The sequence below is a fragment of the Hippichthys cyanospilos genome, chromosome 19 (assembly GCF_059441005.1).
Source record: "Hippichthys cyanospilos isolate Australia breed blue-spotted pipefish chromosome 19, RoL_Hcya_1.0, whole genome shotgun sequence".
Taxonomy (NCBI): domain Eukaryota; kingdom Metazoa; phylum Chordata; class Actinopteri; order Syngnathiformes; family Syngnathidae; genus Hippichthys; species Hippichthys cyanospilos.
In genome coordinates this window covers 4,595,837-4,623,075 of record NC_142387.1, presented here as the reverse complement: position 1 = coordinate 4,623,075, position 27,239 = coordinate 4,595,837, and the positions used below count along the sequence as shown (strand labels likewise).

Below are 27,239 nucleotides of genomic sequence, written 5' to 3'. Positions count from 1 at the left end.
GACATTTCTTGTCTGAATTTCTTCTAAATATTTGTAAGAATATGTTTTACCTCAAATTTCTTCTTGTGTATGCACAGCTAAACCACCGTGTAGCCCATTTTAAACATTTCATTAATGTGGCCATCCGCCATGAGCGCAGTAATTAAGCACATCACAGGCATATCAGTCTTTTTGTCAGAAATGAAAAGAGACAGCAAAGGAGTAAAAATAGACGCCTAATGAAATATATATGAGCGATGGGAGCACAAGTCACAGACCTAACTGCCCTTGAATAAAACACAATGTGATATAAACACAAACGCACTCGTCCACACCACTGGCTATTGAGAGGTTTGATAGCAGTGGCCTACTTCATCTCACTCACATTTTCACTGGCCACAACATTAGGCACCTCTACCATAAATTCATTTAAAAATTATGATTTTTTTTTTCTCTAACTAAGGAACCAAAACCTTAGCTTTTGACCACAGGATGCAGTATTAATACATTATCGCCTTATGACTTCATGGATACCTCATGAATTTAGCCATTTTAACAATGTGACAAGTCGCTGCCGTATTTGTGGAATTTTCTTAAACAGCAAAAAAAAAAAAAACATTTCAAATCAACTCCTAAAATACCTCGTAATAAATAACAGACTTATAAAATACCCCATAACAAATAACAGGAAACAGTTGGTTGCTTTTGGATAAATATTCTGTTACAGTCAGGAGTGTCAAACTCATTTTGGTCACAGGCAGTTTTTAAGTTACAACTTCCCTCATTGGGCCAATATGATGAGGAAACCGATTAATAATTTTTAATTGTCTCATGATATTATTACTGTCTACATCAAATTGATGGCTTTGTAGTTTTTGTAATCAGAAGTAAAGTGTAACAGTTTGTTGATTTCTTCTTGATTTTATTGGAACATAACAAACCAAAATATTGCAAAAATCTTAATTTTATTATTCATTCTACATGACAAGTTAATTTTGCAAAAACATTTATTTATTTATCTTTTTCAACCAAAACTTGCCAGCCAAAGAAGATGATTCCATGGGTAGATGAGAACTTGAATGAGGGAGAACATTGAAAAAAAATGGTGATATTGTCTTATGCTAATTTGATTAACAGCTTTTTTTTATAGACAAAATCACAAAAACATTCGTCAAAAAAGCCAGTTTTTACCCTGCACAAAATGCTCCATTTCTCCAGAATGCTTCATCAGATTTTCTATTTTTTTTTCTGGTTTTCCAAACTCTCTTTACATTTTTACAGATTTTCATTAAAAAAAAAATGTTGCTCTAATTAATTTGATAACTTTTATTACCATTCATGTACAACTCATAGCTTTACAAATTTTGCCACATGCTGTCGACTGAAAATGATATCACAATGTGCTCAGAGCTTATGTAAGGATATATCACGGCTTGTCTGTTTTTTGGGTTTGATCCTGTCATTGGCAAGTTTAGCCATGATCAGTGATGTCATTTATGGTTGACAACAAATGGGAAAATGTGTTTTATTCCACGTCCAATTATACCTGGAATAATGAATTATAGAAAAAAAGTATTAACTTTTTACGGCAAAACTAAGCGTTACTCTTGTAAAAAAGCTGAATTTTTCATAAATCTATTTAATGCATCTACTGTAAGTAGGTCATGCAGGTGTAAATAATACTTGTGCTTTCTGTTGGTATTAGTTAGTGTCAACCTGAAAAATAAAGCTGGAAACGTAGTTTATTGATGAATTCGTTTGCATATGAGTTTTGGTTCTGAAGAATTATCAAATAATTGAGACTCTTGAGCATCCTAAGGCATAGAGGCGGTAAAAGTAGCTTCAAAACGCTGCTGATTTGTAATTCCTCACCAAAGTATAACATCCATGCATTGTGAAAAAGGGTTCAAATGGAGGTTTGTTCAAGTCGACCAGGTAACTTTCAACACGTTTCAGCAAGGAATCGAGTAGTTCCATCTATCGCAACTTCTTCTTTTCAACTTTCCTCCTCCTCCTCGCATGATCTCGGTTCCTCTGTTTCTCTTTCCCTCTGCTAATAAATTATGTATGCCATCTCCAACTCACAGAGTGCTGCACTGCTGCACTATCTGCTCTAAATGGTGCTCTCTCTCTCTCTCGCTCTCTCTCTGTCTCTCTCTGGCTTCCCCATTTCACTCTTTGCCTCTCAATCGTTCCCCTTCATCCCCCGCTACTCTTTGAATCCCTCCCTGGTCTTTCTCATCCTTTGCTCTCCTTACATACATGCTTACATGCAGGCTCACATGACAAACTCAACCCCCCATCCAACCGACTACCGTCTCTGTCCGTAGGACCGGCGCTCCTCTCCCAGAGTTCCTTGCAGCTCAACTCCACCCCGGAGGCTTCGCTCCAGTACTCTGCCAGCTACCATAGCAACCAGACCCTCGCCCTTAGCGACAACATCCCCGCAGCATCTCCTCAGCGCAGCGGGCAGATCGGAGGAGCGGTGCACAGCTATAACCAGGTAGGAGATGCAGAAGATGTCCGCAATCAAAAGAACAATTGTTGTTTGGGTTTTACATTGGACTTTTTCAGTCTGTCGAATACTTAAGAGATTGATTTGAAGACCCTGCATGTACTTTTTTCAGCAATGTTTTTACGGTTTTCTTGTTGCGCCACTTGTGCGTCATAACACTCAGAAAACATCATTTTTACTAGCTTTTATTTCCACTTCAAACAATTTTACACATGTATCCCATATTGCATTGATGAAGAGGTTCAGTCCAGGCGTTTTGAAAGTTTTCAAACATGGTTAAAGCTGTTATTAAGGAGACAGGTAATAAGCTGTTCACCCACACACAATTAAGAGCAATCAAAAGCACCCCAGCGAGTGTTGTGTTTATGAGGACCTGAGAAATAAAGCTGCAGTAGAATCCACATCGTAATCACAGCAGTGTCTTAATGAAGAGTAATACAGTACGTCAAGATTTCCAAGGTGATGCATTGTTGCCATAAACGTGCTTATTTGCCCACAAGGGGCCTCGCAAACAGACGCTCAAATGCCTGCCTTCATTAAGCGCTGCAGTATTTTTGAAGGTATTTGGGCCTTAATTTTCCGTCACAGTTTCTCTGAGATCATTAAGTTTCCAGGGTTTTACTTTCTTGAGATTGCTTGTTCTTGTCATTTTCCCACATAATACCGTATTATTAATGGTCATATTTGTGACATGGCAGTATTTCCCCGTCTTTCTCCAGCTCCACCCCCTTGCTCCCCTGGCTCACCATTGCTGTCTGTGGCTTTGTATGTAATCGCCTCTCATGTTTTGGCCTTGTCAGTGTAATTGGGCCAGAGCTGTCAGACAGGGTCATGAATTGACTTTTTCACCAGCTACTGCTGCAGCTCGATGGGCAGGTGCGGCCGACAGGCATGTACAGTAGCTACATGCATGATTTTAATTCTGTGTTCTTTCAGATGTTTTTCCCTTGGCATAGCCTAACTCGGAGTCGTTTTTATATTTTTGCTGATGTGTTTACATGAGCACGTTTAAAGTTAGAAGGAGTTGCCATTTCAGGCAGAAAAGGGAACAGAAAGGAGCAGCATTTGGGTGCTCTTCTGCAGAGTATTTATAACCCTGAGAGGCTTTGCTTTAATAATACATGCCAACATGGCACCTCAACTACTCCGGTGTTTTAGTGGCAGAAGTAGCACTGCAAAGGTGACAACCGATACAATAGGAAAAAGCTCTCTCTCCGGCGTGCTAATCATGTATTTGCCTTTTTAATGACTCATCAACCTGTCCTAATGCCGCCTTCATTGTTGTCACCTCCCTAAATCATTATCCAGCATCTTGAAATTATTTGGGATTTCTGAATCGTGTTTCTATTGGCAATTGGCCTTGTAAGCTACAGAATCAATGCAGGGTCCCATGATGCTTATTTCTTGGGTGTATGCTAATCAAGACATGATATCTGACTTGAAATTGACACTGAATGTTACACTTCCATACATTTTTAAATAGAGGTGGGTGTTCAGGGTTAGAATGTCGTGGGAAACACAAATGTAAACACAACATAAAGTGAAATTCATTTTGTAATTTTTAAATCTGTATTAAAAATAGAGCGTATTTTTCTCTAACATACAATACTGGTAATACAATTTGGAAATAATAAAAATAAACATGTTTATTTCTGATGAAAATCATTAGGCTGTTTTGATGTGAATTTGTAATTTATTCATGAAGGTTACTTGGAAAATGAGATTATTTCAGCAAATTATAATGAGCAGCTGAGGAAGCTGCTAAAAGGAATGATAATTAGGTGGAGTCCAACTAGCACCAGGAGTTGTTCTTTTCTGCATAGAACTTATTGAGTTGCAGTGCCATTGTGGTTACAGGCTGTGGTTTCATTTTTGAGTGTTAATAGACCTGGGGTAAGTACAGATCTATCAGAGATAAGAAGTGCCAGAGCTCAATTTAGGCACACGTTTTTCTATTTTTAAATCATAAACAGGCAAGCATTTTCAGGAATTTAGAGACATTTAAGGGCACATTGAAATTTTTAGCAATGGCCGTTACGGTCGCTTCAGGACGTTTTGCCTCTTGTGTGCAATTAATGACAACAAGTAGGTTGGAAAATGGATGCATGAAAGTCCCGAGTGTTCATTATTTAAAAGAAAAAAAAAGTATTTCATGCATTCATTCTGCATTTTCGGAGAATGTCATTGGAAAAATGTTTATCCTTTATATGTGTACATAGTTTATACATGCATTAATGCACAGCCATCCTTTAGATCAGGGGTGGGCAACTCCAGCCCTCGAGGGCCGGTGTCCTGCATGTTTTCCAGTTTTCTCTCCCTAACACACCTGATTTAAACCATTAGCTCATCAACAAGCTCTGCTGGAGCTTGAGAATAATCCTAATCATTTGATTCAGGTGTGTTTGAGAGAGAAAACAGGAAAACATGCAGGACACCGGCCCCCGAGGCCTGGAGTTGCCCACCCCTGCTTTAGATGCTATTTATTAGTTTCATTAATTGAGGTGAACCAGAAAAAGTTTTTTATTTTTTTGTTTTGTTTTGCAAGCCAAAGTGAAATAGAGCCAGTGCTTCAAGGTGACTCAGTGACTGTGTGCTTGCATGATGGGCTATTATAGCCGCTCTGGTGGGTAATAATGTATCTGGATCACCTTTACAGCTCTAAGTATCAACATAAGGCTGTGAGGCTCAGCTGAGCACTGGCATATGTCCTCTCCATCCCACCGCTGTGTGTGAAGACTAAGGCGGTATGATCTCAGGAGAGTTAGTAAGAAATTGTGCCAAATGTTAGAACTTACCGGTTTTGCAGCACAATTTGGTACCACCTGCTACAAAACAGCTACTATATGCTGATTGCTGGAACAATGATGGAGCTTGTTCTGTGCAGTGCACACTACCTCTTTTTTTTTTTGTGATTCACACTCAAAATATGTGCGGTTCTAATCATACTTAAGATCTTAATATGGCTCAAAAAATGGTGCCTGTTCCTACATTTTTTAAATGAATTTATGACCTGTGTTCCACATTGATTGCATTCAAACATTAATAAGCAGTTTAATTATAATTATGAGAAGATGGCTGTAATTGCGTAACCTTTATGATATTTACATACATGATTGTAAAGAACTGAAGCATGCCTATTGGATATACTTACTGCGGTACACCAGTTTTTAAAAAGAACTGGGGGCAAAGGAAAACATTTGTTCTTTAATTGCAAAGCATTACTTTGTACTAAGGGATCCAACTAAATTCTTTTGGGGAACAGCTAACAATAGACCTCATGGATTGCTTTTTATCTTGGCTTTAGTGAGCTTCACAGTAGCTGAGCAATAATGCATCTCATCTTTTCGATTTGCTTCCACATTAATAGATGTTGGTTAGATCAAGCAGTTAAATTACAATATAAAAAAAGGAGGTTTGACTCACAACTTCATTTAACTTTGATGGCTTGAATTGTGAATGTTGGGGTTTATATGACAATACATGTGACTTAATATGTTAATACACGAAGCCTTTAGTAGTTGTCTCCTTTACTTTGAGTAGGTGGTACAACAAGGCTTAATGAGAGATTATTTCGGTCAGAGCAGCTCCTCCGAGTTCATCGTCTGTTTCCAAGAGTCTGTTTGAATCCCCCTTCTGTGTTCTTCAGGGATTTCATTATGTTCTCTTTGCAGTTCATGCGGGCCTCCTCGCTCAGATGTGACTCAAGTCAATGTGCATATAAGTTTTTTAATGCTCCCGACTCTCATCTCTTTCCTCTCCTTTCCTTTCCCTTACCTCCCCACCCTTCACTCTGTAATTATTCATACCCTCTTTCCCCTATCTCCTCTGTATTCCTTCCCACCAACCCCCAGGTGACTTCGAGCCGAGCAGCCCAACAGCAACAATCACAAAGTGGGGCAGGGTCGGGTAAGTGTTTACCTCTCTTCTTCCTCTTTTTCTGGCCCCTGCTCAATTATCCATATATTTTTATTATGTTAATAAATCAAGCTGACATTGCATGACAGTTTGCTGAATTGCTAAAATTTGATGACAGTGGCAGTTATGAACAACTCCCTAGATATTAAAATAATCGTTAAATTTTGTGTAACTGCAGTGATTTGCAACATCGTGGAGTAAATTACATCCAAACTTTTCTTTACTTTCTGGCTCTTTTTCCAGAATGTATTTGTATGTTGAGTTCCAAATTGTTAAAGACACCAGCTTTTTATTTGACTTTACTCATGTCAGCCTCTCCTTATTCGTCCATCTTTTGATAATTATCTGGATTCATTTCATGGAGGCCCTTAGTCAGGCTCCACCTTTTCCTGAGTGACCCTAAGCTGTCCCCTTTGCTTAATGAGCTATGACTGTAGAGTACTATTGGTCTACCCACAACATTCCTTTGTGTACAACTTGTACATTCCAATGAGATCTAATCAAGTAAAATAGATCCAGAAAGTAATGCTCAGTTTGAATCGACACTTTGAGATGTGTTTATTTTTATGGTCGAAAATGTATCACAGTGTGATGCAATTTAACTGTCCTTCACTGCAAACCATGCTTATGTCTCTCACGGTGTCAATCAAAATGGTTTCTACTGTTACCAAGTGTGAATCTCATTACCTTTGGTTCTGATGAGTGTGTTGGTAAAAAAAAACAAAAAAACAACAACAACAAAAAAACACAAGCATTTGTCATCTCATGTTTTTTTTTTTTTTTTTTTGCAAAAATTACCATCTCAGAAGTACAAACTGTATCACTACGCTTTATTAGTCAACCAAAAGCTCGTTTCCTCACCTATGGTGAAGGGCACCCATCATTTCCATCACAGATCGTTTTAGCACTCAATTCATCTCTGCTACTTTTCAAATGCATGATTGGGACAATTTCATGCAGAGTATTTCTTCAAAAAACAAAAGTGGAGAGATCGCACAAGGCAAACCATTGAGCCTCATCACAAACTCAGTTCTATCCAAATATTTGGAACACAATACTCAGACAACTTGGAATACATTTTTGGCTGAGAAAAACAAACAAACACACTAATTTTGTTGGTCAGAGAGTTTGTCTTTTGCAGATTAGGTTATGTCAATACTTTATTGACTCAAAGATGGATACTGTTTTTTTTTGTTTTTTTTTTCATATAAGAACAAAAAAAACCTTGCTAACCACATTACATTATACTACAAAATGTGTTTATGATCCCCCCCCCCCCCCCCCCCCCCCTTTGTCCTCCAGGCATCTACTACGCTAGCTCAACCTTACCAGCCCAGCGTGTCAATTCACCTCTGTGTGGAGGGGGAGGGGGTTCAGGGCCAGGGTCCCCAAATAAACTCCAACGCCTGGGATCGGCCTCGGATTCTCTGGGGTACTCCACTACTCAACGCCTGCCTTCCTCCGCATCCTCCTCTCCGAGCAAACAGTGTGCTGCTAATCGACTGGCCAAGTCATTCAGGTACGCGGTTGACTGTGTTACTTATCTTGATTTGGTTGAATTGCTTGAGATGCTGAGAATGAAAGTGAAGGCTGATGAGCAGAATTTGGCATTAAACATGTGACTCTTCCATAAGTTGAGAGGAGAAATAATAAGAAAAAAATTCAATATGGTCGAAAGTAGTATAGATAGCAGAAAGTGGAGCTTACTGAATTAAATTGATATTGGGCTTTCTGAAACTGGAATAGGAGAGACAGGGCCTTCCAGTATGAATTTGTCATCACCAACAGCAGTGCAATTAATTGACATATACTGTGTGTTCAGTGATACATCATGTTTATTGTTCAACATTTGTCTTCCAGTACCAGCGTTGCCGTGACAACAGGAGGTGGTGGAGGTTCTCCCCTGAGGTTGGCCTCTCCACCCAACTCCACTGGCACAGGGGGAGGGGCCGGCTCATCATCCCCCCTTCATCAGGTGAAGACCCTCCTCAAACGCCGTTTGCTACAAAAAGATTGAAACATTATTATCTCTGTAAGAGCTGTTTTTCAATCCCTGTTGTTACTTTATTCAAAGTTTGCGGCTTCCTGTGTTATGAAAACCTCTTTACTTTGTGCAAATACAACATTTCTGTGTGGCACTTTTGTTCGCAAATTGAGTTATATAATGTTAAGTGCTTTCAAGTGATTTGCACAAAGTGACAATTTCCATCCATAAACCCACTTTATCATGTGTGAATGGAAATAAAGGTGAGTTGGTTGAGCAAATTGAAAAGTACAGGAACCAACTGAATCAAAATGCATATACATCTGGCTGGCAACACAAAGTGAATCAAGTAATTGCATCGGTTCATGCACTTAATCTTTGGAACTCTGTTATCTTATTGAGCAGTATTTGACTGAGAACTACTTCTTGGCTTTGCAGATGAGCTCAGGCATCGGCAGCTATGCCACTCTGTCTCCCAAACGGCTCGCAGCTCACCACGCGTCCGACCAGTACAAGATTTCCCATGAGCTCTACGCAACTGCTACACTCCAGAGGCCCGGCAGTCTAGCGGGTGAGAGTTTATACACACTTACATAGTCTCACAGTACACACTGTATATTTTCATGGTAGTCATTCTGGAAATATGCCAGCGTGAGGTCTTTGCACTTGCTTTGATTGATCAGCCCTTGCATTGCTAGAGTGTTTGAACTTACTGCATTATAAAACATTTATTAACTGTGTGGGTCTTATTAACAAGTAAGTTTGTAGATACTTCATTTATCCGTTCGGAATTTGTGGTCCTAATCAGTGTTAAATAGATTTTGATCTTGCTTTCAACGCATCACTGCTACACCTCAGGCATATGACTTATAAGCCATTTACAAGGCTTAAATGATTATGTATACCTCTAATTCAATAAAGAATGCATCTGTTTCAGAGCGTTTGAACTGAACGTCGAAAAATGCACTTTCATCAAAGGCCGCCTAAAACAGTGAAACTTTAAATCATGTTATTCCTGCAACATTAGTTTCAGTAATTGCGTGTACACGTACATTGGCTCGCACTTATTTTGTTTCCACCACCCCATAACCGCAATGGCATGTTATTCGATATACGATGAAGAAAAGCGTCTAAAAGCACCGTAACTTTGTCATTTTAACAACACACTATGTGTTATGATTGGACATAATGTATGTAAAAAAAGGGGTAGACTTATACTCGCGTTTTTGTATGATTCACCAAAATTGAATTAAAAAAAATTGGGGCTGATTTAAAAACGAGGTCGACTTAACTAACTCGAAGTAACTAATTCTATTTTTTTTTAAATGCTCATTATATGGCTGTAAGTCAGACAGATTTGGTAAGAGTTGAATTTCATGTGGAAGAGCTATTGACGAAAGGCTTTCATGTAGTGCACAAGTATTCTTTGGTTTGCTGAAAGGAAAAACAGCTTGTAGGAAAATCTATAAGGATATCAATATTGCTTTGTGTGTTTATGTGTGAGTGTGTGTGTGTAGGTCTTGTGTTATTTAACCACCTGGGTTATGATGGAGCCTTTTTGTTGCATATCAGTGCTTTGCTCAGCCATTCTTAGAAAGGTCAAGTGCTGTATTTAAGTCGATTGAATTAACTGATCTGTGAACAACACCGCTGGCGTTTTGTGGTTAGTATCTTGAGATTTATGTCCATGTGCAAGTCCACGAAATGTTTTGGATTGTTCTTGTCGCTGAACGCAGCATAACTGCATGTCACCGTTTGTAAATGTTTTGGCTGGCGGTATTGGCTTTGAAGTGTTAGACAGAGGCAGCTTTTGGAAAGGGAATAGATAGAGGAAGGTTTAGATATAATTTAAAGTAGAAATGGGACACATTGGGATATTTTAATTTCAATTCATCAAATGCCCCCCGCCTGATCATCTCAGAATATCCAGTAAAAACTGTCGTTAAAAAGACACGTTTCATAAGAAAAAAAATCATTTGGTCTCTGCTATCAATAGTTTATTCATAAAATAATAATTGAACGACGGGTAGCTTAGACTGTTTAACATTTAAACTCAAACTTTGCTCATGCACTTGCAAAATTTGCACAGACTTGCTGCTGCTATATTTATTTATAATTATACTTCTATTGCACTAGCAATTAAACTTAGAACTATAACAACTACCTCAAATGCACACAGCTGGGACAACCACAATCAGGGTAGTCTTGCTTTGTCTCTTACTGTTGGATTATATATATATATATATATATATATATATATATATATATATATATATATATATATATATATATATATATATATATATGCACATCGGAGGTTAAGTTTAAAAATGGACTCCAAAAGCCATTTTGCTCGATTTTCTTGGTTGTCACAAAAATAACAGGAGTTTTTACATCGATAGCTATGCCACTCTATGGCAAAAAAACAAACAAACAAACAAAAAACATCAAAAACAAAACAGCAAAACATTTTTTTGTCTGTTAGTCACACTGTAAACAGTGGTACCATGTATTGAAATGGCCCAAAAGTTGAAGAAAACAAGGTCGTTTAAGGCTAGATTAATACTGCAGCCTGAAGTGACACAATTTTGATTTTTTTTTTTTTTTTGGTCACAATCCAGCCTGTATCTGATCATTTGATGGTAGTGTGAACGAAACATATTGGATTTTTTCGAATGTGACCCAGGCCACATGGGTATGAGGTAACAAATCCGATACGTATCTGATCTTTCGGCATGCGACTTGAGTCTGAACGGCCAGGCCGCATTCATATGACTCGGACGTAACAAATGAGACACAACCTGAAAATTATACACTCAAAAAGGCAGAAGCATCTTGGGATAAACAAAACAATAATAGCAGAATGTTCCGGAGAAGTTTGAAATTATTCTGAGGGAGAACAAGTGTTTTTTTATCTCTTGGTGTGTACATGTCTCGTCTCGTCTCGTCACGGTGTCCTCTGTGCATGTGGGCGGGTTTTGAGCCATTTGGCGTTCTCATGCAGGTTGCATTTATTTGGAAACGTGAATGACCTCATAAAAAAAATATATATATATAATTCCCCCAAAAATCGGAATTGAGCATTAAACCCTTCAATGTGAACTTAGCCAATTTCTTTCCTCCTTGACCCTAATCCTTCTAAAATTAAAACTACAGTGATACCTCTACTTATGAACGCCTCTTGTGATGAAAAATTCAGGTTACGAATTGCCTCTGTGGGAAAAACATTGAGTTATGAAAGAAAATTCGATACGAAAGGCGATGTTGGCATATAATAATGAGACGTGAGACACTAGCCCTCGCTCAAACAAAACTGCAATGTAAAACGTCATGACAACACGCGATATCTATATTTTTAAGAGTTTTTGATGCGTTTTTAGAATTTATTAATATGCCAGCTGACTTTGTGCACCAGTTTTTACTGTGGTCTTGCACTTTTCATCTTTTCATGCTTAATCCATACTTCCCACCAACAGTTCACACCGTAGAAATAACAAAGATAAAATAAAACATTAGCTATGACTAATATTGTACACATTCACATAAAAACACGTACGTACAGTAACATACCACTTTGGGCTGTCGCATCTGACGTTAGCGTCGTTAGCACGTCCTTATCACTTTAGCTAGTGGGCTGAGTAATGCCACACAAGAAGCACTTTGCATGACCACAAACTAAACTTAAGAAAACCTATATGCTCATAATGAGCCAAAAATAAATGTTATTGTTCCAATAGACTTGTAAATGATGCCAAGGTCACTGGAAATGTGAAATTAAAACGTACAAATATAACGATCTAAAAAGATCTCTCGCTGCACTCTTCACCAACACACCAGCACCATCTCAAGGCAAACAAAAGAAATGCATTCATATTGTCAACTGCTATAATTAATATAGTAATTTAAAAGGATTAGGAACTTTTTTTGTATGTTTGTTTTTTTTTAAATATTCGTGACATAATGTATTTTGAATTCCATGATTATTATGCACCAATGTAATTCTAATGTCATTTTTACAATTGATCAATAGTACTTAAAATGTTTAGGAGCATTTTTTGTGGGGCTTGGAACTGATTTGGTAAGTAACATGTAAAAAGCCGCTGTACTAAAAATTCACGTTACGAAATGGCTTCCAGAACAAAATAATTTTGTAAGTAGAGGTACCACTGTATTTGACAATTATTTTGAGTATATTATGTGCTTTGAATCATTTTCACAACAAACATCACTTAGGCACCAAGGGGCTTGTGTTCATTCATTGATTGTGTAATCTTTAAATATTTTAAATATCATGGGAGTGCTATTTTCCGCACATTTTTTCTTTATTTAGTCCCCTCTCCCTTTTTAGAAGAAAGAGGTCAGTTCTTTCGCAAGTGAGGCCCTTTGAGTAAAAAAAAAAAAAAAAAAAGAATAAAGAAAAACCAACTCATCAAGACTTCAAAGACAAAGTGGATGGCAAGAAGGGAGTCAGCTTGGATGAGTCATTCTAAATAAACTGATGTGTCTCAACTATATTAGTGTGGTTACCAGCAAATTCAGACAGTTTGGTGTAGGTTGTTTTATAACTTTCTGTGTATTTGTTCATACAAACATAAACGATGATTGTTCTTTTATGTCAATGGTGATTTCAACTGAGGTCAACATGTAACCAGGACTATTCAAACCCTTATATTCTCTACCTCCAAACTCCCCCACACAAAAATGAAAAATCCGTCGACATGGCTTTTATGGAAAAAAATTGCTTCCTTCACAAGCAGTAGTTTCACCAAATTTTGTTCAACCAGAAAATACAATTTTATCTCTTTTGTCACCGGCATTGGCTTCTTTGGCAGGAAATAGAGTAGAGTAATGATGTAAATCTCTGGTTTATGATTGCCCCACTCAAACGCAGATCCGGACACTTTGACAAATCCCCAGTCAGATCTTTTTAGATCTTCTGTTTTGATTTAAAAAAAAAAAAAAAGAAAAAGCACATATCGTAGATAGGGAAAACGAGACATTTACCACCCATTTACAATGACACAGCTATGTGTAGACTATGCCTGAGCATTACATGGACATAGCACTAAAAGCTGAAGAATTCACAGCTTTAAATTGATGGTGCAGCTACTGAGAGGTTTAAATCATTGAATAGGTCTTGTTATCCATCTCAGAGGCTGGATCCTTCCTCAGCACGCGACTTGCTATTGACTGAGAGCTAATGTGACACGATAGCGCTACTGGACCGTCATTTTCTCTCGCCCCCTCTCATTCACCCTCACCCATAGCTTTCTGATTTGTTTGTCTATGTTCTTAATATATATAGTGCGTGGATGTGCGCGTGTGTGTGTGTGTGTGTGTGTGTGTGTGTGTGTGTGTGTGTGTGTGTGTGCGTGTGTGTGTGTGTGTGTGTGTTTTCAAAGGGAGGTCCCAGTTCTTACAGTTATTTGCCACTATCATGAATGAATGCTGCCTACGGTCAATGTCTTTGTTGCCCTGCTAGTTTGGACCTCCTGCCAGATGGCATCTTAATTAAGTGGTGAAAAACAGCAATGTGTTCATTGGAGATTAAAAAAAAAACATCAACATACTTCTGTCATTTTCATTTCTCTTACCTTCTGCACATCATCTAACATTTCTTCCAGTGCTAGTGAGTGTCACCTTGGTGTACTTACCGTCTCCTTTTTAATGTCTGCTGTTCTGTTGAAAAGACCCTTATCAATATGTAAATGGTGAACCTTTGTAACACCTTACACTCAAATGGGAAAAAGAAGGTGCAAATGGTGAGGTATCAGAGCAAAATTATCCTTTTATACCTTATTACCATCCAGCTTCACACATGTTGCATCTTTTTACTCGCGACACTTCACAGTAAGTGCACATCTAAATTAGAGCATATTCACCTCTTAATATACTTACCAGCATCTCTTCTTAACAGTACATTTGACGTCACCTCAAATGACCAAAAAGGTCATTATGACTCCCTACTAAATGTTTTTTTTTCATGGACCTTCTAAAATCTGTATTATTCAGTATGGCAGATGGAGGTTGGTTTTACAACTTTGTTCTTTCCTCTCTCTTCCCTTCAGGCTCTCGTGGCTCCTACAGTAGTCAGCATAGCCAGGAGCCCCTCCGACCATTGGGGTCCCCAGAGCACCATATAGACCCCATATATGAGGAGCGTGTCTACCACAACAAGGGTCCCATGAGGAGCCTCAGCCAAAGCCAAGGGCCTGATACTGGCCCCTATCGCAACAATACCGGTAGGCAATTTTTACATTAGCCTGGTAAACTCTTAACTTCATATACTGTATTTTGTAAATGTAAATGATAAAAATAATATTGATGAAGCGGTGTTATAAGATTTATACAAAAACTGGTGTATGGATACACTTGTAACATCGTCAGTTTAAATTAATTATTCTGCACTAAATGTTTGAACAGTCATGCTCATAACTGAGTGTCAGAGATGTATTTAGATACCAAACCGTGATTGTAGTTTTGAGTGATGCGTAACTGCACTGCTATCAAGCTCATGTGCACTGTAAGACATATTCATTCCCTCAGCTTCCTTGTGTTACTCCATTGTTGCCAATGTATTTTTTATAGGGTCTCACTGCGCTTATCTCAGTGCGGGTTTAGGTACGCCGTGTTAATCCCATTAACATTATCATACCCACATGAAAACACCCAAGTCAGTGACGCCCTCTCCACAGCTCCCTTGATGTCATTAGCCAGCCGAGCCTTAATAGCGATCATTAGCATTTGGGTCAGTACCATGGCAATAAATATGGTACTCCAGATCTACATTGGAGTTGATCAGTTTCACTCACTCAAATGGAAAATGAGAGTTTCCTTTAAGGACATCTTTGCTGCTTTCTAGGTACACTTCAATGTTAATGGCTGCTCTCTTCTTCTCAAGAAAGTCTGTGTAGTACATGCCCAGTAATAAGATTGTCTTCCTCAGAAGCGTTTTAATTGAAAAAAAGTGCTCTTCAGAAAAGCGCAATATTACTGTTAACTCTAATTTACTGTTTTTTGTAGATTCAAAAGATTAGTCTTAAGAAAACACACAAAGGAAATTTGCGGAGAAGCTCCAAAAATCAACAGTAATACAAAATAAAGCTTGTGCTTCTAATTATAACCCTTGAGCTTCACAAGACACTGCTCCTAAACCCCCTGCTTGATGATTGTTTCCATGCACAATTTAAATTCAAATTCACTTTAGGGGTGTGTTGCATGTACACTGACTATAAACATATCAAAATGGGATTCATATTACAAAAGCAGTTGCGCATAATGAACTAATAAGAGCTGTGCTGACTAGTAAGTTATTAATTATGTCATGTTGCCAATTCTTGGCAATGGCAGACTCACTTTTTGAAGCTGCAATTGTTCATCAAAAAAATGACAAATTATCACTTACGGTTGAAACAAAGCATAACGTAGTGCTATTCCTTCAACATTTCCCAAAGTTGCATTTTTGGTTGAGGACACGGCATGCTTAATGGCATTTATTTAAACATGGCCCGTGAACTTCATAATTATGTAACCTTTAATTTTAGAGTGTAAGAAAGCATCATTCGATACTATATACACAACTCAATAGTAACCATCTGTCTTTAAAGTTCTATCAAATGGCTGCCTTTGTTGACATTAATAGCTTTGTCTACGATCATACCATCACAATGTGAAACTACCATCCCCATTTTGAGTCTTCTAAGTAAAAAACTGCCTTTTATTATTTTTAATATTGGAGTTTAAATTGTCGTGGATCTGCAGTGTGACAGATTGCAGCTGTTCCCAATATCTCACCAGAATACACACCTCACATTTCTCCAGATATGTAATTATATCTTTTCATGGGATAACACAAAAAGAAATAACACCTTTACACAATGAAAAGTAGTCAGATAACAGTGTGTATCCTCATGAGATCCAGCCTCTGCATTTATGTCCTCTGTTGTCTCATTTGTCTCAGCAAGACAACAAATTTAATTGCAATCCCACGCAAACATGAGAGGACTGAATATGGTCGCTGGAAGGAGTCAAACGATATAGACCAAGGGTGTCAAACCCGTGGCCCGCGGGCCACATCCAACCCATAAGGAGGTTTAATCCGGTCCACAGGATCATTTTGTGATGCATTAAAAAAAAAAAAAAAAAGAATAGGACCAAACCAATTAGTCTGCTGTCCGTATTACTGTAATCCCCTTATGTCAAAGGATTCACTTAGTCATAGTTTTGTTTGTTTGTTTCATTGACAGAAATTAAATAGAAAAAATGGTTAACAAGTGGTGTCCCGAACTGCTATAACTAACGCTGATGCCCAATAACAAGTCTATCAGTCCTCCTTGGAAGTCTTCCTTGTGCCTGACAACAACGAACATTACAATGCACAAACATTCTTACTTTTACAAGCAATGCCCAGAATAGAACTGAATAGAATAGAAATGTCTTCAACATTGTCCCGTGAAAACATATGATTAAATATCTGCATAAATGTGAGTGGTAAAATCAATTTTGTGTTTTTCCAACTTTAGCTTTTCTTTGCTGCTCTTCCTCCTCGTCACAGTCATAGTCACGCAAATCTATTAATATATTGGGTGGGCATTGTTTCAGTGTTCGCTCATGGATTAAACCAGGCCAAGGCCCCAGAGGACTGCAGGTTAATGTGGCCTATTTCCAGAGATTATTCCTACATGATCGCAATGCCTTTCTCTCTTTCAAATATGCTTTCCTTTGTTGTATATTGGTGTGGCTTATGGTATAGTTCTTCCCTTTTTACTTTTTTCTGTCAAATAAATAAGACCTGTTGCTAAGTTTGCTATCGTTGCAGCATTACATGAACATGATACAAAATGATCTCAAAAGTGGGTTGTCTTTGTTGCTGGCACCAAGAAAGATGGATTTTTTTTTTCAAACAGCGGAGCCATGATGCTCCTGCTGTTTATGTTTCATTATTTTTGTCTCACAGACTTCATTAGCCCCTCCACATAAAAATCAATCATTTTACACATGGGTTTTTAAAATAGTTACACATGTTGTCAAATTAGTCTTGGATTTTCCTAGTTTTTTACTTAGAAGACTCAAAATGGGGATGGTGGTGTCAGATTCTGATGGTATGATTGTAAACAAAGCTATTAATGTGAATAAAATCAAAACAAAATCAATAGTACTACATTGTGACAACAGCAGCTATTTGGCCTTCAACTTTTCAGGTAACACTAGAGCAGAATTGGACGGAGTTTACCGATGCTAGCTAGCTAATTAGCTAGTTATAGGCCATTCTAATGATCGTATATCGTACAAACCAATTGAATTTGGGAGTTTATGAAAGTGTAAATTAAAAAGGTTGTCCCCACTCTAGACTGGTCACCTGTCCTTTCCGGGCGCAGCTATGCGCATAACCTCTGTGTGAACGGATCCAAGCTGTCCGTTTGAAATTCAGCTACAGTAGTAGTCAGCACTCTGCAATCATCTAATGCAGTAATGAACTTTTTTTTTCATGAAATGAAATAGTGTTGTCTTTATTAAAGATGGATTCATCAACTCGTGCAAATGTACTACTAAAGAATTCACATCACTCAGTTATAGAAAAAAATGTTTTCTTATCTTCCTTCCCTTGTGCATTTATTTTTTTAGTCATGCTTTTGTACATTTTAGATTTGTCCTGAAAGCCCCCTCGGTCCCTTTCATAATGACTGACCACTGGGAATAGCAGGCACATTTTCTATTTAATAGCTGAATGCCAGACCTGCACATAGCTCAAGTGGCGTCAAAGAGGACAATGGGTGATTTGCAGAATATGTCACTTGTAACTATGGAAGCCATTTTAAGCTATTGTTGGTTGATAAAGGGCTAGTTAAGTGTCACTTGAGTATCTTGAAACAGAAGCCAGCCAGAAATTGTACAACAATCAGTAAATTCACAAAAGGTTATATGTCTGTCCACCTATTAACACCTCAAGATAACCTTGCAAGAACTACTTGAAATGGGACCGATTGGACATATTTGCACATCCTATTGTTAAAACCTCACTGACACTTTTACACCTTAATAGATTCAAAGAGTTGTTGTGTAGCCAAGGAGTGGAGGGCAGTCCAATTTGGCGGCCTCAATGTCGCATCTCAGTTTTTTGCAGATGAGGAAGTACTGTTGACTTATTTAACTTGCGGTCTCCCCTTCTTAGAAGTAAAAGAGTTCAAATGAAAATCAGATCCTCAAATTTTGAGACCATGGTCTTCAGCCTGAAAAGGACAAGGAGGCCTCTCGGGGTCCCAGGATAAAATCCTGACCCAAGTGGAGGGCAGGATGAAGTTGAGATCGACAGATGGATCAGCGCATCATCTGCTGTGATGCATTGTTCTTTTATAGTGAAGTTCTCAATTGACCGGTCGATATGGTTATATGGTTATGAGCTATAGGTCGTAACTGAAAGAACAAGGTTGCCGATACATGTCCCGGCTCTCCGTTAGTGAAAGGGTGAGAAGCTCAGTCATCTAGTAGGAGCTCAGTGTTGAGGTGGCATGGACATCTATCTAGGAGGCCTCCTGGACAGCTACCTGGTGAGGTGTTCCAGGCCCCACCAGGAGGAGGCCCCGGGGATGACCCACGACACATTGGAGAGACTATGCCTCTTGGCTAGCCTGGGGATACCTAAGGATCCCCTTGGAGGAGCTGGATGAAATGGCTGAGCCGAGGGAAGTCTGGGATTCCCTGCTAAACCTGCTGACCCACAAACCAACCACAGATGATTTATGGGTGGGTGGATAGATGGATGGGTGGATGGGTGGAACACAAGGGATATTAATTGTCCTATAGTATTACGTAATTACCGTTGCATTTTTCATTGTTATATCAAATAACTAGTTTAAACCTTCCCCTTGCGTTAGGGTTGGCAGCATTATGTTTATAGCTTTGGAATCCATAAAAATTGCACGTTAATTTGTTTATCGCATCAAGGCTTTTCAACTTTGTCTGCAACATCTATTTAAACAAAATTTAAAAGACAAAAAAACACTAAAATATTAAATGCTCCAGTAAAAATTATAGCCTTTGACAAGTGATATTATAGGCTTGTAAAAGAATATTTACTGCTGAAACTGAAATCCTAAACACTCTGTCTATCCAACAACAATGCAAACCAACAGCTCATTTGTTAGCTAGTTTCCCAATCATGTGTCCACAATGTGTGTGATGACTTGAGTGTCAAGTTTTGTTGCTTTTTAAGACATATAAATTTTGATGCCACAAATGCATCAAAAAGACTGGAATTCTGCTTTACATCCACAGTTCATCTGTTTGGGCTCGCTATCAAATGTTCTCTTTTTCTGCAGGAATCAGCTAGAAAAACTTTATGGAAGGGAGAGAAAAAACAAGGATAAGAGAGAGCTAGGACGAGCTCATCAGAGGAGGAGGAGCAGGACGGGAGGGTGATAAAGATGGTGATGGTTGGGGGGGAAATGGTGCATTTATTTGGCTTCTTCTAGCTAGAAGGCAGGAACATTTAATGGCACCTCTTAAATGGTAAGAATGATTTTCTTCCAGAAGAGCAGGGAAGGTAACAAAAAAGAGAGTGTGTGCCTACATCACACTGAAGTATTTTCATAACCCAGATCAGAGCCATAGTGTCATACATAAGAAAACTGTGCAGTGTTATGGGCTGTGGGTCAGCAAAGTGTAATTCCAAAAAAAAAAAAAAAAGAACATAATAAAGAAACAGAGAGGAAAAAAAACATTACAAATCTGTCTGACATGATAAAGTAGTATACTTGTATTAGCATGTGGTGTTTTTCTTTCACGGCAAATGCATTTAATTAGACCCTGAGCAGAGGTGCAGTATCTTTAGAGCCTTTAGCCAAAGCGGCTCCCCAGTTACTTTTGTCAGTCTCCAGGCCAACTGTGATTAGATTCGTTTGGCTTCGATCAATTTCTGCTTGGCCCTTGATCCTGCTAGTTTATTGACAGACCTTCTGTCTTTTAAATAACAGTAAAAAGTCATGCTGGAAAAGCACTCACATATATTTCCTCCCTATCCTGATAGGTCTGTTTCTGTATTTATATTTGTGCAACATGGCTATGTGGTCACTGGGTGATTTGTGATAAGAGCTTGGAAGCTAAGAATGGCCTTTTTAGCAATGCCCATAATCATGATTTGTTGTCAGTTGTGAGAGTCTGTACAAAAAAAACACCTCCTCTCTATTAAGAGCACCGAATAAAACTGAACTCAAGCACTATTTATATCATATACCATTGATCTTGCATTCCGTAAAAAGCGAGTCCCTAAGATGATTTACAGTATTGCAAATTTTAAAGTAACATATAAATCAATTTAACTATTCCTACTAATGTCATTAAATGTATGTAACCATGTATTAACATCCCTTATTGTTAAATAGTAACACAGAGAAAACAAGTGGTGGACCCCAAACAGACTGGTCACACCTGATAAAGTCCAAAAAGTAAATGTATTAAACGAAAAAGCATGCAACGCGTGAACAGGAAAAATGGCAAAATAGCAAATCAAATTCTCCAAGGATAACACGGGTCAAAGTACAACTCAAATAAACATAGAAAAAGCCTATATAATCGCGTGCAACAAAATGTGCAAAGGGGGGAATGGACCCAGCAGGAGAATGTCGTTTGAACCAAAAGTAGCAACTAAAATGTCATAAGCTAGAAACCGGAATGCAAAATAACAACAAAAATAGGTCACTGATAGAACGCTTAAACATCCGAGGTCACTAGATATGCGGGACAATACACTCCTGCTCCAGCCACACTTTAGTAGTCCAGTAAAGGCAGATGGACATCAGGTGTGCGGCTGGTGGCTCCGCCCCCTGTCAAGGGAACACCTGCCTCTGAAATGATGGAGAGTGTGTAGGAGGCAGAGACAGAGTAGGAACGTGACACTTATATTACATAAATGCTGTCAACACAGACTTGGCCAAACAAGAATATTATGAGTTAGACTTCTGTCCTTCCACTGCATGGACATTAAACTTGCCTCATGTAGACAAGTGTCCTACGGCTGCAACGCGGCAAAACACTCAATACTGTATTTGTGAACGTGTCACCCATTGCTTCTAGCTCAGGAACATCAAGAGCTATGTGCTGGCCTTGAGCTACTCTTAGAGATTAAATGAGAAAGAAAGAAATCCCACCCTCTCCTCCTTCACATCCAAGCTTAGGTACAGTCCGCATGTGTATGGATGAATGTGCATTCACCTATAGCTGTTGTGGCCAAGGTTATTCCGTCATGACCTCAATGCACTGCACACAAAACTGCCCAAGGGGCTATACATGTTTAAACCATGTCAATCACTTTGACATTTAGAAGTTGTGAGCCAATGTATGTGTGTGTGTGTGTGTGTGTGTGTGTGTGTGTGAGAGAGAGAGAGAGAGAGAGAGAGAGAGAGAGAGATTTTTTGTGTAATCGTGCTGAGCATTGAAGCGTGTCGAGAGAAAGGACATGTCCTCGGCTCTGATCACATAGTCTTCTAGAGCAACAATAGAGGCGGCACGACGGAGCGACAGAGGGTGATTGGGAAGAAAGGCCGAGAAAAACATGGGATGAATGGATACTGAAGAGAGGATGACAGGCAAAAAAAAAAAAAACCACACACACGAAGCATAGAGGGGGGGTTAAGGAAAAAGTGAATGTGTGGATGGAAAGGCATAAAGCGGGTGAGAGAGAAAGATGGATGGGGTGAGGATAGAGAGGGATTGATCTGGAGGTGGGTGAGAATAAAGAAAGAAGAGAAAAGGGCAATATAGCGATGAAGGAAAATAGAGTGACAGAGACAGAGTAAGAGAAAAAGAAATGTAGGCAGAGATGAAAGTGAGAGGGTGGATGAATGCAGGAAGCTTGAAGGAGCAGTTTGAGTCCCTTTCTACTTTTATACTGTATTCCGCCTATCTCATACTTTTTCATGCTGCTCTAGTTTGCTTGAAGCTCACTGGCGCCTACGCTGGTTGCCTAATTGTGCTGGAATCAGTGTCATTTGTGTTTTCGTTCTTTTTTTCGGGCGGGGGTGCATTAACCAGCTAGAAATGTGTGTCAATTATCAAAGTGCGAATGAAACAAGCATTTGAAAGAAGTGTGATGAGTGAGAAGTATCGACATAATGTCTTGTAATTGGTTATTTACAAAACACAGTTATAGCTTTTTTTACGTTTCACTTTATCAATAATAGTCAGCTGTGCTTTTTGGTTTTGTATGCTATGCATTGCAGATACTTGAGGATTTAGAGCAACTATGCGCAAACTATGACTTGGGGGCCATTTGCGGCCCTCCATCCATATTTTAGCGGCCCACAATAAATATCCCAAAAAATTTTGACATGACCACATTGAGTTTTAAAATATATTAAAAACGTTTGATCATATGCAGCATTATAAGCGCAATAGAAAAAAATCTCCATTTGCCTTGTCTTTAACAGATTTTTTTTTCAAATAACTACTTTATGTAGACTATGTATAATTGCATGCTTGTTTTTTTTGCTGTTGTTTTTTTAAATGGCCTGTATGTCATTCTATTTTCACGTATCCAGCGTTCAGAGAAAAAAACTTTGGACACCCCTGATATTGTGGAATGCTTTTATTGCCGTTGTACAGCATGTGTACAACAGAATTGCAAATTTGAAGTATGAAGATTCACTGCACTCGTTGCCATCCAGTACCTCTAAATACAAAAAAATACACAGCTGTAATAAAATAAACATTTCACCAAAAAAATAACAATAATACACCAGAACACACAACATAACATTGTGGCATTCCCAAATATGCTTTGTTGTTTAAAATGGTAGTGGATGAAAGATGTGTAACAGTAAGAGTATTTTTTTTTTTTAAGTTTCATAAATACAGAGATTTTATTTTTTTTTTTTAAATAACATCCATCCATCCTTTTTCTTTAGTCACTCATCTTCACAAGGGTTGCCGATGGCTTTCCCAGCTGACTTCGGGCACTGGGCGTGGGACACCCTGAGCTGGTTTCCAGCCAATTGCAGGGCACTCAATCACACCTAAGGACAATTTAGTATGTCCAATACACCTGCTATGCATATTTTTTGAGTGTGGGAGGAAACTGGAGTGCCCGGGGAAAACCCACACAGGCTCGAGGAGAACATGCAAACTCCACACAAGAGGGCTGGAGCAAGGTGGATTTAAACTCGGGTCCCTGATAGCAAACGTGCTATTCACTGCGACACCAAGTCGCCCCCCCCCCCCCTCCTTTTTTTTGTTTAAATATAAATAACACATTTTTAACTTAGGAACTTGACTTCTGCGATAGACACTGGCAAGCCACTATTCCCTAGTAGGGCATAAGGGGCTACAGAAAATGGTGGATGGAAATTAAAATATCAGTTTGTTCTTGTTTTTAAATATAGTAGTACCGTTCTGTAATACTTGAAAAACAAATTCAAATTCATAATAAATGAAAATACAAGCTAAAAGACATGCAAAAACATAATGCATGAAAATCATAAGATAAAGGAAAAAGTCAAACACGTGGAAAAAAAATACATGTACAGCATAATCAAGACATACGGTATACTAAACAAAAATATTAACTGAAACAACAAATAAATGAAAAAATGTGTAATAAATGAAAAAATAAGCTCTACTTATTAATATATTTTGGGGAAAATAACTTGATAAACAAAGGAATGTGGTATATTATTTTCTACTGATACGTGAAACCAACTTTTAACTTATATTTTCCTTGTAAAGGTCAAGATACTCCACATCCTAATACATATACAATAATGAGTATACATCTTTAACATGCTCCCCATGCTGATTTCCTGCAGGCTTCATAGCCCACAAAGGTCAAGTCATCTGGCAGAACGTACCATTACCAGTACAAATTACACATTCACAACTCTGTTTGGTTAAGGTCGGCGAAAATGAATTACATATACAGAAAGATTTTGTGTGCTCCAAAATGCATTGTTAATGAACCTGTTTTTTTCTCCATTATTTTATCATACTTTTTCAACCAAATAAAAGTTAAACGATACCATTGATATGAATCAAATTTGCTTTCTGGGCACATTTTTTGCCTCACTCCGCTTGTCGTCCTACCCAATTCTCCCACTTAGAGATTTGTCCTGTTTCCGTGTCAAATCACTGGGAGCAGGGCAGTCTCTCTTGAGCACTAGTGTTGTTAGCCTAAAGCCCCAGCTAATAATGCGGCATTCGGGAAGAGGGACGCTTCACCAAGACGATTTAGAGGGTAGAAAAGACAAGGATTTGTTTCTGATGGGAGTAACTCTGCTTCATTACCCTCACTCGCTCTGTGTTGGCCACTTCTCTACAACCGCTTCATCCCCACTACTCTTTTGAGATTACCATTTTAGTTTATCAACTCCTCAGTGGGTCCCATTAAATATTTTTAACCACATGGTTAAAGGGGGGATAAAAGGTAACTTAATCAAAACAGCGAGTTAAGTTGAACATTATTTCACAGTGTACTTAGATTTTTGATCATTCTTCTCCCAAAATCCATTATAGTGTTTATCTTCTGTGCCTCGATTAGGGTAGGGTGGCAATTTTGCAATCAAACATGTCGGGTTCCCGCTCATCATTGTCAGAATAATTCGTTGTTTGCCGTCTGTCAACCATCACTCTCACGCGGCTTGCAACTTCAGTTTGTACACCATGTTTGCACCAGTGTTCAGCGGTTGGAGTTTTTTGATTTGTCTAGCATAAACTTTGATTCATGTTCTTAACATGACGCAGATTATTTTCTTGCTTCCTCTATTTCCGAACTATAGGTTCATTGAGGCTGAATTGTTTCGCAGCTGCTCTATTGCCATGTGCGACCGTGTAACTTAGAGCCAGTACTTCAAATTGTGTCTCACAAGCATTCTTTGTTGAAGCAATTTTCAGAGAAATAACTATTGTTTTGCAGCATACTGTACCTTCGTACACCTAATGCAGACATGGCGGAAATAACCATACGTAGTATATGTATCACGTATTGCTCTCTGATTGCTCTAGCGCTACCAGCATACGTAACGTACTTATTACGTTGCTGTGTCGGCTTAAATGGTCCAGCAGTGACTGAAGCAGAGCTTACAAATTTGAGAATTCAGCGCACACACAAGATGCACGCTCGATTTTTGAGAAAATGTAAGGCTTTTAAAATGTGCCTGAAATTGCGGAAAATACGGTACTTGAGAGATTAATATTCGTACTGGTATCTTTTACCAGTTATATACAAGTCATAACCATTTCTTTCCGAAAACAGTCAATCAGTACATCATTAATAATATATTACCAAGTCAGTTATTTTGAATACCTCCCTATAACTGTCAATCTTTGAAAAAGATCTTTGTAAAGGCAGATTTTTTTTTCATGTAGTACAGATACCTGTACAGTATTGCACAAGTTTACCTATTGTTGTGGTCAGAGGATTGTTTATGTTGGCATTCTCAGTCTCATATGTTGACTGTGTGAAATGCGATTGTAAAGCTAATACTCCTTTAAGAGGAGCCTCATTGAACTGTTAAAGCTCCGGTCAATCATGACACACACCCTCATTGATCCCGCACCTTTGTAATTTATCACTTAGTCTTTGTAGAGCACATTCACGTGTGCGCATTTGTGTTTTTGTGTACCTTGCTTCTAATGACAGATAAGATGGCTCTGCGTCCCCACTTCACAGACACATGCGCTCACGCGTTCACCATTTCTCTTAGTGTTTTTACAGCCAGAGAAACAAGGCCCCCAGACTCGCATTAACACCTTGATATATCGCTGCTCCTCCGCTCCCACACAGCAGCAAAGGAAGGTGACAGCTCCAATGCCCCTGCAGAATGCTTGCATCACCAAGCAATTCCCCATTCAATTGCCATCTCGAGCTAAACACACAAAGCTCGCTGTTTTTACATTTTGTTTGATGTTTGTCACTCGTTATTGCTCACCGAGCAGATGTCTCATTATTTGGGCAAATAAAAGTTGACCCAGTTGTTCTCCAGCTACAATACAAGAAGGAAACTGTGCCTAGTGTTAAAGTGGGATTTACCACCTCTTTAGGAATGTTCCTGAAATGAGGGTGTCTTTGAGTAAAATTCTTAGCAGTTGTTTAAATGAATGATTTTGCACAATATTTGTCATTCTCTGTCTTTCTCCCTCTCTCCAATCCCTGTGGTAAACATTGGTCTTGCTGCTAATCCTGGGCATGTGGCCAATATTTATCAATCCATATGGAGACACGCCTGTTTGTTCCTATCCTTTGCTCTCCTCTACTTTGCTCTCCTCTTTTCATCTCATCAACTGTCCTCGTAGACTTCTCCCACCGTCTCCATGACCACGTCCTAAGTTATGTCCTTTGTCCCTACTTTCCTGCCATAGCTCCCTCCTCCCCTGGTGTCGACTCCACCCCTTTGCAGCGAACAGGAAGTCACGGCACCGGAACGGGAAACTACAGCCGCGGCGGGACCAACAACTATGCCACGGTTGGACCAGGCTACACCTCAAGCGGGGGAGGAGGCGACATGTACGGCTCTGATCCCTATGTGGCGGACCCTTACCGCACCCTGCAATACTGCCCCTCTGTGGTGGAATCACCTTACAGCAAGTCTGGGCCCGCCCTGCCACCAGAGGGCACCTTGCAGCGCTCACCGTCTATTGACTCCATTCAAAAAGACCCAAGGTAAGGATTTTAGTTCTTCGTTCTAAATTAAGTCGAAATGTGTGATTTTGGTGTTCTGTGTTTATAATTGTTTTTCCTTAAGAAAAAATGTATTTTTTTATTTTCGTATTTCCTCAGTAGAAACAACCTTACAGGAGAAATAGACGGGTTCACGTTCTTTTTGTGGGTTACTCTCAGGAGTACCATGACATAGTATTTGG

General features: G+C 38.9%; 1 protein-coding gene across 5 annotated transcripts in view; it reads left to right on the top strand.

The window, feature by feature from the left end:
- The window catches only part of ctnnd2a (catenin (cadherin-associated protein), delta 2a), a 243,524-nt gene that overhangs the window by 108,106 nt on the left and 108,179 nt on the right, over positions 1–27,239 (top strand). For 3 of the 5 annotated variants that reach the window (XM_088402109.1, XM_088402106.1, XM_088402105.1), the window contains exons 6-12: positions 2,310–2,482; positions 6,346–6,400; positions 7,712–7,928; positions 8,270–8,384; positions 8,832–8,964; positions 14,462–14,635; positions 26,673–27,039. In XM_088402109.1, coding sequence (XP_088258235.1) covers positions 2,310–2,482; positions 6,346–6,400; positions 7,712–7,928; positions 8,270–8,384; positions 8,832–8,964; positions 14,462–14,635; positions 26,673–27,039 — 1,234 coding nt within the window. The remainder of the gene's footprint in view (positions 1–2,309; positions 2,483–6,345; positions 6,401–7,711; positions 7,929–8,269; positions 8,385–8,831; positions 8,965–14,461; positions 14,636–26,672; positions 27,040–27,239) is intronic. The other 2 variants (XM_088402108.1, XM_088402107.1) reach the window with 1 other exon arrangement.